Genomic DNA, 16,964 nt, shown 5'->3' on the forward strand with positions numbered 1-16,964 from the left:
ATTGTCTGTCCTCGGTTCTGTTATTGTTATCGCTCACTACCGAGTTCCAAACTGGCTCTGGAAGCAACGTCAGCACAAGAACTGTTTGTTGCGAACTTCACCATGCGCTATGCCAAGCATCGGCTGGAGTGGTATAAAGCTTGCTGCCATTTGACTCAGTGGAAGTACTGGAAACATGTTCTCTGGAGTGATGAATCACACTTCACCATCTGGGTTTGGAGGATGCAAGGATAATGCTACCTGCCCCAATGCATCATTTCAACTGTAAAGTTGGGTGGAGGAGGAATAATGGTCTGGGGCTGTTTTTCACGGTTCGGGCTAGGCCCTTTTGTTCCAGTGAAGGAAAATCTTAAGGCTACAGCCTACAGTACAATGACATTCCACACGATTCTGTGCTTCCAAATTTCTTGCAACAGTTTGGGGAAGGCCCTTTCCTGTTTAAGCATGATAATGCCCCGTGCACAAAGCGAGGTCCATACAGAAATGGTTTGTCGAGATCGGTGTTTAAGAACTTGACTGGCCTGCACAGACCATCACCTCAATCCCATCAAACACCTTTGGGATTAATTGGAACGCCGACTGCGAGCCAGGCCTAATCGCCCAACATCAGTGACCGACCTCAATAATGCTCTTGTGGCTGAATGTTATCAAATCGCATGTTGTAGCTGGGACCCTTGGGATTGCAAATCAGAGGAAGATTTTCAAAAAGTAAGTGAGTATTTAATCGCTATTTGTGATTTTACGAAGCCTGTGCTGGTTGAAAAATATTTTGATGTGGGGCGCCGTCCTCAAACAATCGCATGGCATGCTTTCGCTGTAAAGCCTATTGTAAATCGGACAATGCAGTTAGATTAACAATAATTTAAGCTTTTAACCGATATAAGACATTTGTATGTACATAGATGTTTATTATCCATAATTTTTACGATTTGTTACTTGAATTGCGCGCCTTCCAGTTTCACCAGAAGTTGTCGACAGGTGGCGGGACGCCTAGCCCAAAGAAGTTTTTAACATGATCAATATGGGGGGGAAAAAAGTATTGACTGCTGATCGCTGCCCATGGTGCTGCAATTGCGACATGTCTATGCGACTGCATGCCTATCGAATCGATGATAGGCTTTCTGTGGTGCCAGGGCATGTATAGCTTGCTTTAGCTAATGGATAAATGTTTATTTATAGTCCTATTTGGTCATAATTTTCTCATGTTAAGCCTAACAATAATTTCACGAAGCTATACACAGTGTCACAATGCTGCCATTTTTAGACTGCTGGCTGGTGACAATAATGTATGCAATGAAATGCAAACATTGCAGATTGTAAAATAAATGTTCGATGCAACAGCATACTAATCAGCTACCAATTGATTTTGTTGAATATACAACTGTCCTGTATAGGCTACCTGAACCTGTATGACATGAACTGTCCTCGTGCTCTTTCCCAGCTTGGATAGAAAAATGTTGTGCTTAAAACCAGTCCATTAATGCCAAATAATACAGTCAGTCCACCCTCAAAACACTAGCTTACTAGGAATTGTTTCATTACGCAGTGTACCATCTATAACTATAAACCTATTTAGCTGCTATTTAGAAACTTTTTACAAAATGACATCAAATAGCCTAACACTGAGGAATAAGTATTCGGCTTGAGGATAAATTCAGCCACTATTTATTGTTGTACTCAGCAGTTTTGTCTGGCTAATAGCCTACACAAATGGGCTGCAATATTCAAGGTAAATTACTGTAAATAAAAAAATAAAAAATCTAACTTGAGAGATGCCCTGGTGTCTTTAAGTCTTCCTTTTTTGTAGGTCCGGGATGCGGACCCGACTGTTTTCAATACTGAATTGCCAACCCAGACCTTCCTGAGACATTGTACAATATATGTCCATTGCGCTGCACACAATTTAAACTAGTCTTGAATGATGCATTCCAAAATATACCAGAGATAAGGGACTGTTGATTTCACTCTCAGTTAATCTCTTTCCGTAATATGTTGCGACTGGCAATTAAGGAGAATGAGAGGCTCAATTAAAGATGTTGCAGAACTGGTGCATTTGAAGTACAACTCCCTTCTGCCCAGTTTCCCTGATGTTGCTACGGTAATCAAGCTGTTTTTACCATCCCTGTAACTTGCTTCTACAGAGAGAGTGTTTTCTCAACTAAAACTCATAAAGAACTACCTAAGAATCATTAGGCTCCCGGTCTGATATGTGCTTTTGAACACCTGACCACCTGTAAGTCATTGCACTGGCACCGTCGTAGCCTTGACCACAGCATTTGTACACTCAAATCCCCTTATACTTTCAATCAGTAAAAAAAAAATATTCACTTTTTCAGTCACATTCCTGAAGCACTTACCTTCCTAGTACATATGGAGATTAAAAAGGTTTATGAATGACTTTTCGGAGGGTTACTGTCAAAATGATTTATTAAATGTAAAACAAAATAGACATCGATGACAGCGCATGGGCCCCCAGAGTTTGCAGGGGCTGCGGGGGTGTCCAGTACGCCAGTTCTCTCTTGTCCCAGACCTGTTGTTTTCGACCCTCTATCTCCCTCTCCTCACCCTCTCTCTCTCTCTCCCAGAAGAGGACTGCCCACCCCTCAGAGCCTAGTTCTGTTATGATGAGCGAAGGGGGGGAACCCAAGAGCGGACTCAGCAGAGGAAACCGGAATGAATGCACAAAATGTTTATTGAACACAGCAAAGTGCAGAACCGGGCAGCTCAGATGAGTTGCAATAACCAGGAGTGTAGAGTGAGGTTGGAGTTGGCAGCGTGGAATAGGGGAACAGGTCCTGGGTGGAATCCAAGGTAATGGTGGTGAGTAATATCCAGAGCAAGGTGGTTGCTGGTGAGATGTGGAACAGGAGACAGGAGCCAGAGACAGAGCGGTACTGCAAAGAGAGGACAAAAATGATGTAAGGCAGGGAAACATGCACAGCGGAGCAAACAGGATCTAGAGCAAAGACAAAAGGCTAGAATCATAACTAACAGATAATATATTACGATCTGGCAGCGTGGAGATGTGAGAAATAAGTATATGTAGAGGTCTTGATTTATGGGACAATATGCAGCTGGTAGGGATTAGCTCTGACTCCAGCACATCTGTCTCCAACCACACCAAGGGGGGGAGGGGGGAGGAGAGAGAGAGAGAGAGAGAGAGAGAGAGAGAGAGAGAGAGAGAGAGAGAGAGAGAGAGAGAGAGAGAGAGAGAGAGAGAGAGAGAGAGAGAGAGAGAGAGAGAGAGAGAGAGAGAGAGAGAGAGAGAGAGAGAGAGAGAGAGAGAGAGAGAGAGAGAGAGAGAGAGAGAGAGAGAGAGAGAGAGAGAGAGAGAGAGAGAGAGAGAGAGAGTCCTGTGGGGACACAAATGCGCGCACAGGAACACTACCTGATCTAACGAGCACACGAGGGGACAGCTTTATTACAGGCCATACTGTTTCTAACTGCCTTAATCTCCCCCATAGAAACAACAGTGACAGCACCGTCAACAAAAACGGAAGGGATCTTTTGCAGCTCTGTAGAAGCCTGGGTCTGTACTTTGTCAATGGTAGGTTACGGGGGGACTCTTTGGGGAGATTCACCTACTGCTCACCTCTTGGCCACAGTACAGTAGACTATATGATCACAGACATTGACCCTTTCTCTCTCAGCTCATTCACTGTCAAGCCACTAACACCTCTGTCTGATCACAGCCAAATTACATTGTTCCTCAAAAGAACAGACATGGAAACAACCACACATTCACAGCCCAGTAAGCTGTACAACATCAGAAATTCATACAGATGGGCTCAAAACAGCACAGAAGAATACCAGAAAGCAACCTGGAACCAAAATATCCAAACACTCTTAGATAACTTTCTGGATACCACATTCACTCACAGTAAAGAAGGCATCAATCTAGCAGTACAAAACATCAACTATATATTCAGGCAAACGGCAAAAGAAGCACAATTGAAATTGATAAAAAACAAAACAAAAAAGATCACAGATGACAACTGGTTTGATGCAGATTGTAAAATTATAAGAAAAAAAATTAGAACACTATCCAACCAAAAGCACAGAGACCCAAATAATGGTGAATTACGCCTTCATTACTGTGAGACTTTAAAACTCTATAAACGTACACTCAGAACCAAAAAAGCCCAGTACAACAGAAAGCAGCTGATGCTAATTGAGGAGTCCATAAACACAAACAACTTCTGGCAAAATTGGAAAAAATTCAAGAAATCTAAACAAGAGGAATTAGCGATACAAAATGGTGACATATGGACAACCCATTTTAAAACACTCTACAACACCGTTCAAATTGACACAAACGCAGAACAACGCCAAATTCATGAGAAGTTGAATGGATTAGAAAAAGCTATAAAGGACAACCAAAATCCACTGGACTCCCCAATTACTGACCAGGAGCTCTATAAGAAACTTCAGGCTCTCAAATTTAAAAAGGCATGCGGACCTGATGGCATCCTAAATGAGATGCTCAAACTCACTAGTGCAAAATTTCAATTGGCCATATTAAAACTGTTTAATTTGATCCTGAGTGTAGGTTATTTCCCTGACATCTGGAATCAAGGACTCATAACCCCAATCTTTAAAAACGGAGACAAATTTGACCCTAACAATTACAGAGGCATTTGTGTGAACAGTAACCTGGGGAAGGTTTTCTGTAGTATTATAAATGTAAGAGTTCTAAACTTCCTTAATAAGCACAATGTCTTGAGTAAAAGCCAAATTGGATTTATACCAAAACATCGCACGACCGATCATATTTACACCCTACACACCCTGATAGGTAAACATGTCCACCAAAATAATACCAAAATATACGCTTGCTTTATCGACTTCCAAAAAGCATTTGATTCTATTTGGCACACAGGACTGTTCTACAAAGTTATTCAAAGTGGTGTAGGGGGTAAAACATATGACATAATTAAATCAATGTATACTGGCAATACGTGCAGCATTAAAATTGGCAAGAAAAGAACAGAATTCTTTAACCAGGGGCGGGGCCTTCGTCAGGGTTGTAATCTGAGCCCTGCACTCTTCAATATTTACATCAACGAATTGGCCACTATTCTAGATAAATCCTCAGCCCCTGGTGTTAGTCTCCATAATTCAGAGGTTAAATGCCTACTCTTCGCAGATGACCTATGCCTGTTGTCACCCACAGCACATGGCCTACAGCAGAGCCTGGATCTGCTAGAGCAGTACTGCCAGACCTGGGCCCTGGCAGTAAACCCCAAAAAGACTAAAATAATGATTTTCCAGAGAAGATCCAGATCTCAGGGAATTAGACCAAAGTTCTCAATTGGTACAAAATATATAGAGTACTGCACACACTACAATTACTTAGGTTTAAAAATAAGCTCAACTGGACACCTTAATGAGGCAGTGAATGAACTGAGAGAGAAAGCACGCAGGGCATTCTACGCAATTAAAAAGCAAATTCAAATTGAAATACCTATTAAAATCTGGCTAAAACTAATTGAATATGTCATTGAACCAATTGCACTTTATGGCAGTGAGGTGTGGGGTCCACTTGCAAAACAAGATTTCATCAAATGGGACAAACATCCCATTGAAACCCTGCATGCAGAGTTCTGTAAGATTCTCCTACATGTCCAGAGGAAAACTACAAACAATGCATGCAGGGCAGAATTAGGCAAATATCCACTAAAAATAAAAACTCAAAAAAGAGCAATTAAGTTTTGGAAACATCTAAAATACAGTGACCCCCTCTCATATCACTACCAAGCCCTGCAATACCAAGAGCTGAGCAAAGAAAAGAGTCCCCTCATCCAGCTGGTCCTGGGGCTGAGTTCACAAACCTGTTCTACTAACACACTGAAGCCTCAGGACCAGAACATCCAATCAATCAGAATAAACCAAATTACAACACAGTCAAAACAAAACTACATTGCTTATTGGGAAACACAAGCACAAGCACAGAGCAAAATGCAGTGCTATCTGGCCCTAAATCGACAGTACACCATGGCTAACTATTTGACTATGGTTACTGATCAAAACCTTAGAAAAACCTTGACAAAGTACAGGCTCAGTGAGCACAGCCTTGCCATTGAGAAGGGTAGACACAGGAAAACCTGGCTCCCTGTAGAGGAAAGGCTGTGCAACCACTGCACAACAGCAGAACTTGAGACGGAGCTGCATTTCCTGACAAAATGTCAAAAATATAAAACAATTAGAGAGTGTCATTTCCCCAAATTTGAAACTCTTATTCAAGGTTTCAAAGACCTCTCTGATGAGGATAGGCTACCCGTCCTGTTGGGGGAGGACGCAGAGAGCTGTGGGTTGGCAGCGCACTACATTGCTGCCTGCCATAAGTTGAGGGACAGTGTCTGACAGACCAATCAACCTGCACATGTACTCTACTGTATGTTTATTGTTATTGTTGAATGTATGGTTATTTTGACACTTAGTTATTGTTGTTACTGTTGTCCCGTTGACCATTTTGATTCTCATTTTTATATTGTAAATAAGCTTTGGCAATATGTACATTGTTACGTCATGCCAATAAAGCAAATTGAATTGAGAGAGAGAGAGAGAGAGAGAGAGAGTATACAGGGGGAGAACTGAAGGTTAGGACAACACCGGATGGACACCAGAGGGAGTAGTGGGAGCAGATTTGACAAGTTCCTCTCTAGTTTTCTTCCTAGGTTCCTGCCTTTGTAGGGAGTTGTTCCTTGCCACAATGCTTCTACATCTGCATTGCTTGCTCTTTTGGGGTTTTAGGCTGGGTTTCTGTATAAACACTTTGTGACATCTGCTGATGTAAAAAGGGCTTTATAAATACATTTAATTATATGTCCTGGTGTTCAACACATGGCCAGTACTCATCCCCACCCTGACGCTGATCTTATGTTGATGCTGTTTTTCTGAGTTTCTCAATGCTCTGTGTGCCTTGACTCCCTTTCATATTCAAATAGGAGAGGAAGAGATGATGAGGGAGCTGGGTATCTCCCTCGATATTTTGCTCCATTCTCTCTTCAAACACTGTAACAAAACAAGAATCCACACCACGCGGCCACACGCATACATATACACACACACACACACAAACACACACATGGCCCCTGGAATAGACTAAAATGAACAGCTTTGTATGCGTAAAAAAACATGATAGCTCCATCCTTGTGGCACAGTGGACTAGTTCCATGGATAGAGAACAGAAGATTATAGGTTTGAAACTCACTGATGGCTCGTCACAATAAAAAATCAAATGTGTTTGCATGATTAATGCCTAAGGAAATGAATTTCCATGTGTCCTATCTGTCCTTGGAGTTAAAACAAAGTTATCCCAAAATAAGCTAGCAGTGTTATTGAAACGTTCAGTAAACATTTTAAGGAAGCTATTAAAAAAACTCCAAATAACTTATTGCTATTTGGTATTTTATTAGGATCCCCATTAGCTGTTCCAAAAGCAGCAGCTACGATTCCTGGGGTCCCCACAAAACATGAAACATGACATAATACAGAACATCAATAGACAAGAACAGCTCAAGAACAGCTCAAGAGCTCAAGAACTCAACAACAGCTCAAGAGCTCAAGAACTACATAAAAAATGTAAAAGGCACACGTAGCCTACATATCACTGCATACACACAAACTATCTAGGTCAAATAGGGGAGAGTCGTTGTGCCGTGAGGTGTTAGAGAATTTCCGTTCTCAGAGCGCTAATAAAACCTCCCAGGAAAACTTTCAAGGAAACAAAGTTAAATGTTCTCAGAACGGGCCTCCCGGGTGGCGCAGTGGTCTAGGGCACTGCATCGCAGTGCTAGCTGCGCCACCAGAGTCTCTGGGTTCGCGCCCAGGCTCTGTCGCAGCCGGCCGCGACCGGGAGGTCCGTGGGGCGACGCACAATTGGCATAGCGTTGTCCGGGTTAGGGAGGGTTTGGTCGGTAGGGATATCCTTGTCTCATCGCGCTCCAGCGACTCCTGTGGCGGGCCGGGGGCAGTGCGTGCCAACCAAGGGGGCCAGGTACACGGTGTTTCCTCCGAAATGGTGCGGCTGGCTTCCGGGTTGGAGGCGCGCTGTGTTAAGAAGCAGTGCGGCTTGGTTGGGTTGTGCTTTGGAGGACGCATGACTTTCGACCATTGTCTCTCCCGAGCCCATACGGGAGTTGTAGCGATGAGACAAGATAGTAATTACTAGCGATTGGATACCACGAAAATTGGGGAGAAAATGGGATAAAAAAATGAAAATTAAATTAAATTAAATTTAAAAAAATAAAAATGTTCTCAGAACCTCCCTGAAACCTAAAAATAAACAGAACAGGAGAAATTCAAAACATATTAAAAATAACGTTCACTTTTACCAGTCAGGAAATGTATGGCTTCGTTACTACAACCAATGTGAAACCAAAAACACACGTTCACTTTTACCGGTCAGGAAATGTATGGCTTCGTTACTACAACCAATGTGAAACCAAAAACACACGTTCACTTTTACCGGTCAGGAAATGTATGGCTTCGTTACTACAACCAATGTGAAACCAAAAACACACGTTCACTTTTACCGGTCAGGAAATGTATGGCTTCGTTCCCACAACCAATGTGAAACCAAAAACACACGTTCCTACAACTTCCAGGGAACCAAATGTACTACTGAATGGTAGGTTTTCTTCCACTCAGTCGGGGTTGAGGCTACCTCTTTCCTTCTCTATTATTTTCTTCATCCTACAACCCATCCTCCTCTTATCTTCAGTCACAACATCCTGTATTACCAGCCTCCTGCCTCCCTTGTTTTATCACTCTTTCTTCTAACTTCTAATGAGACATTGTTGCTAGGTAATGCATAGGTGGCAAGTTGAAGGAATTGACAACTTAAGTCTGCTTAGGAATGGCTCATTTTAAGCCTTGTGGGGTTCTTTGCACAATTGTGTTTCTATTTTGAAATTATGTTCTCTTCCTCCCTCTCTGTCCAGCCCATGATTTCTCCTCTGTCTATTCACTAACCCTTCTGTACCAACTACCCTCTCTGAAGTATACTAACACCTCTTTTGTGTCTGTGTAACAGTATAATTTTAGACCATGCCCTCGCCCCGACCCGGGCGCAAGCCAGGGACCCTCTGTACACATCAACAACAGTCACCCACGAAGCATCGTTACCCATCGCTCCACAAAAGCCGCGGCCCTTGCAGAGCAAGGGGAACCACTACTTCTAGGTTTCAGAGCAAGTGACGTAACCGACTGAAAGGCTGCTAGTGCGCACCACCGCTAACTAGCTAGCTATTTCACATCCGTTACACTCACCCCCCATTCGACCTCCTCCTTTTCCGCAGCAACCAGTGATCCGGGTCAACAGCATCAATGTAACAGTATAACTTTAAACCGTCCCCTCGCCCCGACACGGGCGCGAACCAGGGACCCTCTGCACACATCAACAACAGTCACCCACGAATCGTCGTTACCCATCGCTCCTCAAAAGCCGCGGCCCTTGCAGGGCAAGGGGAACTACTACTTCTAGGTTTCAGAGCAAGTGAGGTAACCGACTGAAAGGCTGCTCGCGCGCATCACCGCTAACTAGCTAGCTATTTCACATCCGTTACATCTGTACTAACAGTCCTTTCTGTAGTGTCCTTCCCCCTTTCTCTGTCATCTGTTACCCCAGTTCTATGTCCCCCAGGCTGATGGGAAGGGGATGGACAATGGTCTCCTGCAAGATGCCAATGGAACGAAGCCCAGCCCGGGAGGACAGAGGGAGGACAGAGGGAAATGGCAGAAGCCGCGGATCAGTCGTAAATCTCTGATGAAGTGCTGTCTCGTCAAATGGATCATTGACAGCACAACACATGCACAGGGGCCAGGTAGGTATCGGACAGAGCAGAACTAACTACCCAACTAACTACTGTAACTAATATGAGGCTCAGTCATCCCAGCCACAGTGTTGTATGTGTCCTACCCTGTTTGGGATAGCTGGGGTGGAGTGAAGATGAAGGCGGAGTAGAGGGGGAGGGGATGCAGTCTTTCAACCCCCTGGCCTATACTACTGATTACATTATTTCTGATGCATCTACCCTATCTTATAAGACTATATTTAAAACTCTATCTTCTCGCTCTGTCTCTCACTGTCTCTCAGTTGACTTCTGCTGTGCTAGCCTCTCCTCTCTTTGTGTCACTTCAGTATACCAGCCAATCAATCTATCAATAAATCTCTATTCATTCTAGCTCCCTCCACAGTCCCAGTAAACTGATTGCTGTAGGGTTACTGCTGAGTTTGTTCCTGTAAACTCTTCCAATCTCTCCTGTCATAATTCTTTTGAATGGTCTTTATTAAATGTTTTATTGTTGACTATTTATTTTTCTCTCAATTCTTACAAATAGTTTTAGGAGGCATTTATACTTAACAGAAATATAAACACAACATGTAAAGTGTTGATCCTATGTTTCATGAGCTTAAATAAAAGATCCCAGAAATGTTCCAGATGCACAATAAGCTTATTTCTCAAAACATTTTGGCACAAATTTCTTTACATCCCTGTTAGTGAGTATTTCTCCTTTGCCAAGATAATCTATCCACCTGACAGGTGTGGCATATCAGCTGATTAAACAGGATGATCATTACACAGGTGCACCTTGTGCTGGGGACAATAAAAGGCCTCTCTAAAATGTGCAGTTTTGTCACACAACATAATGCCACAGATGTCTCAAGTTTTGAGGGAGCGTACAATTGGCATTCTGACTGCAGGAATGTCCACCGGAGCTGTTGCCAAAGAATTGAATGTTAATTTCTTTACCATAAATGTCATTTTAGCGATTTGGCAGTTCGTCCAACAGGCTTCACAACCTTTAACCACGTGTAACCACGCCATCCCAGGGCCTCCACATCCGGCTTCTTAACCTGCAGGATCGTCTTAGACCAGCCACCCGGACAGCTGATGAAACTGTAGGTTTTCACAACCAAATCATTTCTGCCCAAACTGTTAGAAACCGTCTCAGGGAAGCTCATCTGCGTGCTCGTCGTCCACACCAGGGTCTTGACCTGACTGCAGTTCGGCATCGTAACCGAATCCAGTGGGCAAATGCTCACCACTGGCATGCTGGAGAAGTGTGCTCTTCACGGATGAAATCCGGTTTCAACTATATTGGGCAGATGGCGTTATGTGGGCGAGTTGTTTGCTGATGTCAACAGTGTGAACAGAGTGCCCCATGGTGGCTGTGGGGTTATGGTATGGGCAGGTATAAGCTACGAACAACGAACCCAAATGCATTTTATCAATGGCAGTTTGAATGCACAGAGATACCGTGATGAGAACCTGAGGCCCATTGTCATGCCATTCATCTGCCACCCCCACCTCGTATTTCAGAATGATAATGCACAGCCCCATGTCACAAGGATCTGTACACAATTCCTGGTAGCTGAAAATGTCCCAGTTCTTCCATGGCCTGCATACTCACCAGACATGTCACCAATTGAGCTCTGGATCGACCTGTACGGCAGCGTGTTCCAGTACGGGCCAACACCCAACAACATTGCAGAGGCATTGAAGAGGAGTTGGACAACATTCCACAGGCCACAATCAACAGCCTGATCAACTCTATGCAAAGGAGATGTGTTGCGCTGCATGAGAACAAATGGGGGTCACACCAGATACTGACTGGTTTTCTGATCCACGCCCCTACCTTTGTGACCTAATGTATTTATTTCAGTTGAGTGATTTCCTTATGAACTGTAACTCAGTAAAATCTTTGAAATTATAGCATGTTGCGTTTATATTTTTGTTCAGTGTAGAAAGCTTAAAAATATTATTGAAATAAAAATGCCAGTGTTAACAGTAATATACCTGTCATCTCTCAACAGATAGAGAAGAGCTGCCTCCCGATAGAGACTATAGCCAGTCATTTTGTCAATTGATCTTGTTCAATTATCGATGATTTCTGATTCAAAGCCTTTGTGGATTATTTAGTTTTAGATCATTTCCATACCCTTACCAAGTACAACACATGCAAATAGAGAGACTATGTAAAATATTGTTAAATAAATAGGGGCTGTTAAAGAAAGAATATGTTTTTCACTTTTCTATCCAGCACCTGAACTAGTTGGATGTGCATATTTTTCCTTTTTCATGGGTTGAAGCATGAGCTGAGTATGGAGGGAATAGTAGAGTGCCTGTTGCTGCTTATACCCCGTTAGCCCTCATTTTCTCTACCTATCTAAATTATTGACATTGCCCTTCTGTGCGTGCAGACTGGGGTTAACATCTGCACGTGCACTCACCAGAGCTAAGAGACCCTTACCCTTCTCTACCCCCAAACCCTCGTCCCGCCCCCAAATGAACCCCTTCATTGCCCTTCTGCCCTGCCTCAACTCATTCTACTCCAGAATGGAACCCCAAATACAACCATGTCTAGGGATTTCCATCTGCTGGATAGTATCACTCATTACATGACATAGTAGAAGTACTCTCTATGCACACCAGATGGTACTCTCACTCTCTCTGGTAGTCTCAGAGCTATTCAGAATTGTTTAAGTGATGGAAAGAGAGAGTGAGAGGGGAGAGAGAGAGGGGAGAGAGAGTGGAGTGGGGAGAGAGAGAGAGCCAGACTTCATCAAATAAATTGGAAATACAGACATTGTCATCCTACAAGAAACATGGTATAAAGGAGACGGACCCACTGGTTGCCCTCTAGGTTACAGAGAGCTGGTGGCCCATCTACCAAACTACCAGGTGTGAATCAGGGAAGAGACTCAGGAGGTATGATAATTTGGTAGAAAGCAGACCTAACCGACTCTGTTAAATTAGTCAAAACAGGAACATTTTATATCTGGCTAGAAATGATCACAGAGAAAAATGTCCTCATGTGTGCTACCTATATCCGCCCAATAGAATTCCCATACTTTAACAATGACAGCTTCTCCATCTTAGAGGGGGAGATCAACAATTTCCAGGCCCAGGGACATGTACTAGTCTGTGGCAACCTAAATGCCAGAACTGGACAAGAACCTGACACCCTCAGCACACAGGGGGACAAACACCTACCTGGAAGGTGACAGCATTCCCTCCCACATATGCCCCCCGAGACACAACTACATAACCAACAAAAATGGGTCACAAGTCCTGCAGCTCTGTCAGAGGCGGGTATGTACAGTGGCAAGAAAAAGTATGTGAACTCTTTGGAAATACCTGGATTTCTGCATAAATTGGTCATAAAATTTGATCTGATCTTCATCTAGGTTACAACAACAGACAAACACAGTCTGCTTAAACTAATAACACAAACAATACGTTTTCATGTCTTTATTGAACACACAGTGTAAACATTCACACTGCAGGGTGGGAAAAATATGTGAACCCTTGAATTGAATAACTGGTTGGCCCTCCTTTGGCAGCAATAACCTCAAGTAAACGTTTTCTGTAGTTGCGGATCAGACCTGCACAACGGTCAGGAGGAATTTTGGACCATTCCTCTTTACAAAACTGTTTCAGGTCAGCAATATTCTTGGGATGTCTGGTGTGAACTGCTCTCTTGAGGTTATGCCACAGCATCTCAATTGGGTTGAGGTCAGGACTCTGACTGGGCCACTCAGGAAGCTGTATTTACTTCTGTTGAAGCCATCTGTTTTTGATTTGCTTCAGTGTTTTGGGTTATTGTCCTGTTGCATCACCCAACTTCTGTTGAGCTTCAATTGGCAGACATTTAAGCCTAACATTCTCCTGCAAAATGTCTTGATGAACTTGGGAATTCATTTTTCCGTTGATGATAGCAAGCTGTCCAGGCCCTGAGGCAGCAAAGCAGCCCCAAACCATGATGCTCCCTCCACCATACTTTACAGTTGGGATGAGGTTTTGATGTTGGTGTGATGTGATGTGCCTTTTTTCTCCACACATAGTGTTGTGTGTTCATTCCTTCCAAACAACTCAACTTTAGTTTCCTCTGTCCACAGAATGTTTTGCCAGTAGTGCTATGGAACTTCCAGGTGCACTTTTACAAACTTCAGACGTGCAGAAATGTTTGTTTCTTTGGACAACAGTGGCTTCTTCCGTGGTATCCTCCCATGAACACAACTCTTGTTTAGTCTTTTACGTATCGTAGACTTGTCAACAGAGATGTTAGCATGTTCCAGATATTTCTGTAAGACTTTAGCTGACACTTTAAGATTCTTCTTATACTCATTAAGCATTCTGCGCTGTGCTCTTGCAGTCATCTTTGCAGGACAGCCACTCCTAGGGAGAGTAGCAACAGTGCTGAATTTTCTCCATTTATAGACAATTTGTCTTACCGTGGACTGATGAACATCAAGGCTTTTAGAGACACTTTTGTAACCCTTTCCAGCTTTATGCAAGTCAACAAATCTTAATCTTAGGTCTTCTGAGATCTCTTTTGTTCGAGGCATGGTTCACATCAGGCAATGCTTCTCAAATTTTGTGAGTGTTTTTATAGGCAATGCAGCTCTAACCAACATCTCCAATCTCGTCTCATTGATTGTACTCCAGCTTAGCTGACTCTTAACTCCAATTAGCTTTTGGAGAAGTCATTAGCCTAGGGGTTCACATACCTTTTCCAACCTATACTGTGACGTTTTTAAATATGTGTTCAATATAGACAAGAAAAATACAATATTGTGTGAGTTATTAGTTTAAGCACATTATGTTTGTCTATTGTTGTGACTTAAATGAAGATCAGATCAAATTTGATGACCAATTGATGCAGAAATCCAGGTAATTCCAAAGGGTTCACATACTTTTTCTTGACACTGTACATAGTCAATGGTAGGCTTTGAGGGGCCCCCTATGGTAGGTACACCTATAGCTCATCTCTTGGCAGTAATACTGTAGGCTACTTTATCACTGACCTCAACTCAGAGTCTCTTAGAGCATTCACACTCAGTCCACTGACACCCCTATCAGATCACAACAAAATCACACTCTACTTGAACAGAGCTATGCTCAATCATGAGGCATCAAAGCCAAAGGAACTGAATAGTATTAAGAAATGCTATAGATTGAAGGAACATAGTGTGGAAATCTACCAAAAAACAATTACTCAAAAACAAATTCAATCCCTTCAAGACAATTTCCTGGACAAAAGGTTTCACTGTAATAGTGAAGGTGTAAACTTGGCAGTAGAAATCCTAAAAAGTATAATTTGACCTCTCAGCTTCCCTAGCAAATCTAGAAATTTCAAGCAGACAACCTAAGAAAATTTGCAAAATTGACAAATGGTTTGACGAAGAATGAAAAAATCCAAGAAAGAAATTGAGAAACGTATCCAACCAAAAACATAGAGACCCAGAAAACTTGAGCCTATGCCTTCAATATAGTGAATCACTAAAACATTACAGAAATACACTACGGAAAACGAAGGAACAGCACGTTAGAAATCAGATCAATGTAATTGAAGAATCCATAAAATCTAACCACTTCTGGCAAAATTAGAAAACTCCAAACAAACAACACGAAGAGTTATCTATCCAAACGGAGATGTATGGATAAACCACTTCTCCAATCTTTTTGGCTCTATAACAAAGAACAAACAGCAAAAACATATACATGATCAAATACAATACTTAGAATCAGCTATTAAAGACTGGAGAATCCAGTGGGTTCTGGTAATTACATAATTGCGTCAACAGCAACCTTGGAAAAATCCTCTGCATGATCATTAACAGCAGACTGGTACATTTCCTTAGCAAAAACAGTGTACTGAGCAAATGTCAAATTGGCTTTTTACCAAATTACTGTACGACAGACCACGTATTCACCCTACACACCCTAATTGACAAACAAACAAACCAAAACAAAAGGCAAAATCTTTTCATGCTTTGTTGATTTTTAAAAAAAAGCGTTCGACTCGATTTGGCATGAGGGCCTGCTATACAAATTGATGGAAAGTGGTGATGGGGGAAAAACATACAACATTATAAAATACATGTACACAAACAGAAAGTGTGTGGTTAAAATTGGCAAAAAAACACGTGTGACACTTTAATGCAAAATATTTGTTATTGAAAACAAACAAAAAACAGAAAACTTGAGCGTGCATAACTATTCACCCCCCCCCCCCCCCCCCCCCCCCCAAAGTCAATAGTTTGTAGACCCACCTTTTGCAGCAATTACAGCTGCAAGTCTCTTAGGGTATGTCTCAATAAGCTTGGCACATCTAGCCACTGGGATTTTTTGCCCATTCTTCAAGGCAAAACTGCTCCAGCTCCTTCAAGTTGGATGGGTTCTGCTGGTGTACAGCAATCTTTAAGTCATACCACAGATTCTCAATTGGATTGAGGTCTGGGCTTTGACTAGGCCATTACAAGACATTTAAATGTTTCCCCTTAAACCACTCAAGTGTTTATTTAGCAGTATGCTTAGGGCCATTGTCCTGCTGGAAGGTGCACCTCCATCCCCGTCTCAAATCTCACGAAGACAAACAGTTTTCCATCAAGAATTTCCCTGTATTTAAAGCCATCCATCATTCCTTCAATTTGACCAGTTTCCCAGTCCCTGCCGATGAAAAACATTCCCACAGCATGATGCAGCCACCACCATGATTCACTGTGGGGATGGTGTTCTTGGGGTGTTCTCATCTGACCAGAGTACCTTTTTCCATATGTTTGGGGACTCTCCCACATGCCTTTTGGCAAACTCCAAACGTGTTTGCTTATTCCTTTCTTTAAGCAATGGCTTTTTTCTGGCCACTCTTCCGTAAAGTCCAGCTCTGTGGAGTGTACGGCTTAAAGTGGTCCAATGGACAGATACTCCAATCTCCACTGAGCTTTGCAGCTCCTTCAGGGTTATCTTTGGTCTCTTTGTTTCCTCTCTGATTAATGCCCTCCTTGCCTGGTCCGTGAGTTTTGGTGGGCGGCCCTCTCTTGGCAGGTTTGTTGTGGTTGAATGTTTTAATAATGGATTTAATGGTGCTCCGTGGGATGTTCAAAGTTTCTTATATTTTTTTATAACCCAACCCTGATCTGTACTTCTCCACAACTTTGTCCCTGACCTGTTTGG

At 42.7% G+C, this 16,964-nt stretch overlaps 1 protein-coding gene across 1 annotated transcript in view; it reads left to right on the forward strand.

The window, feature by feature from the left end:
- The window catches only part of LOC129864014 (calsenilin-like), a 38,693-nt gene that overhangs the window by 2,750 nt on the left and 18,979 nt on the right, over window positions 1-16,964 (forward strand). Inside the window, exons 2-3 of the mRNA XM_055936539.1 lie at window positions 9,647-9,827; window positions 12,441-12,443. Of these exons, the coding sequence (XP_055792514.1) occupies window positions 9,647-9,827; window positions 12,441-12,443 (184 nt within the window). The remainder of the gene's footprint in view (window positions 1-9,646; window positions 9,828-12,440; window positions 12,444-16,964) is intronic.

Source organism: Salvelinus fontinalis, chromosome 10, assembly GCF_029448725.1.
Source record: "Salvelinus fontinalis isolate EN_2023a chromosome 10, ASM2944872v1, whole genome shotgun sequence".
Lineage (NCBI taxonomy): Eukaryota > Metazoa > Chordata > Actinopteri > Salmoniformes > Salmonidae > Salvelinus > Salvelinus fontinalis.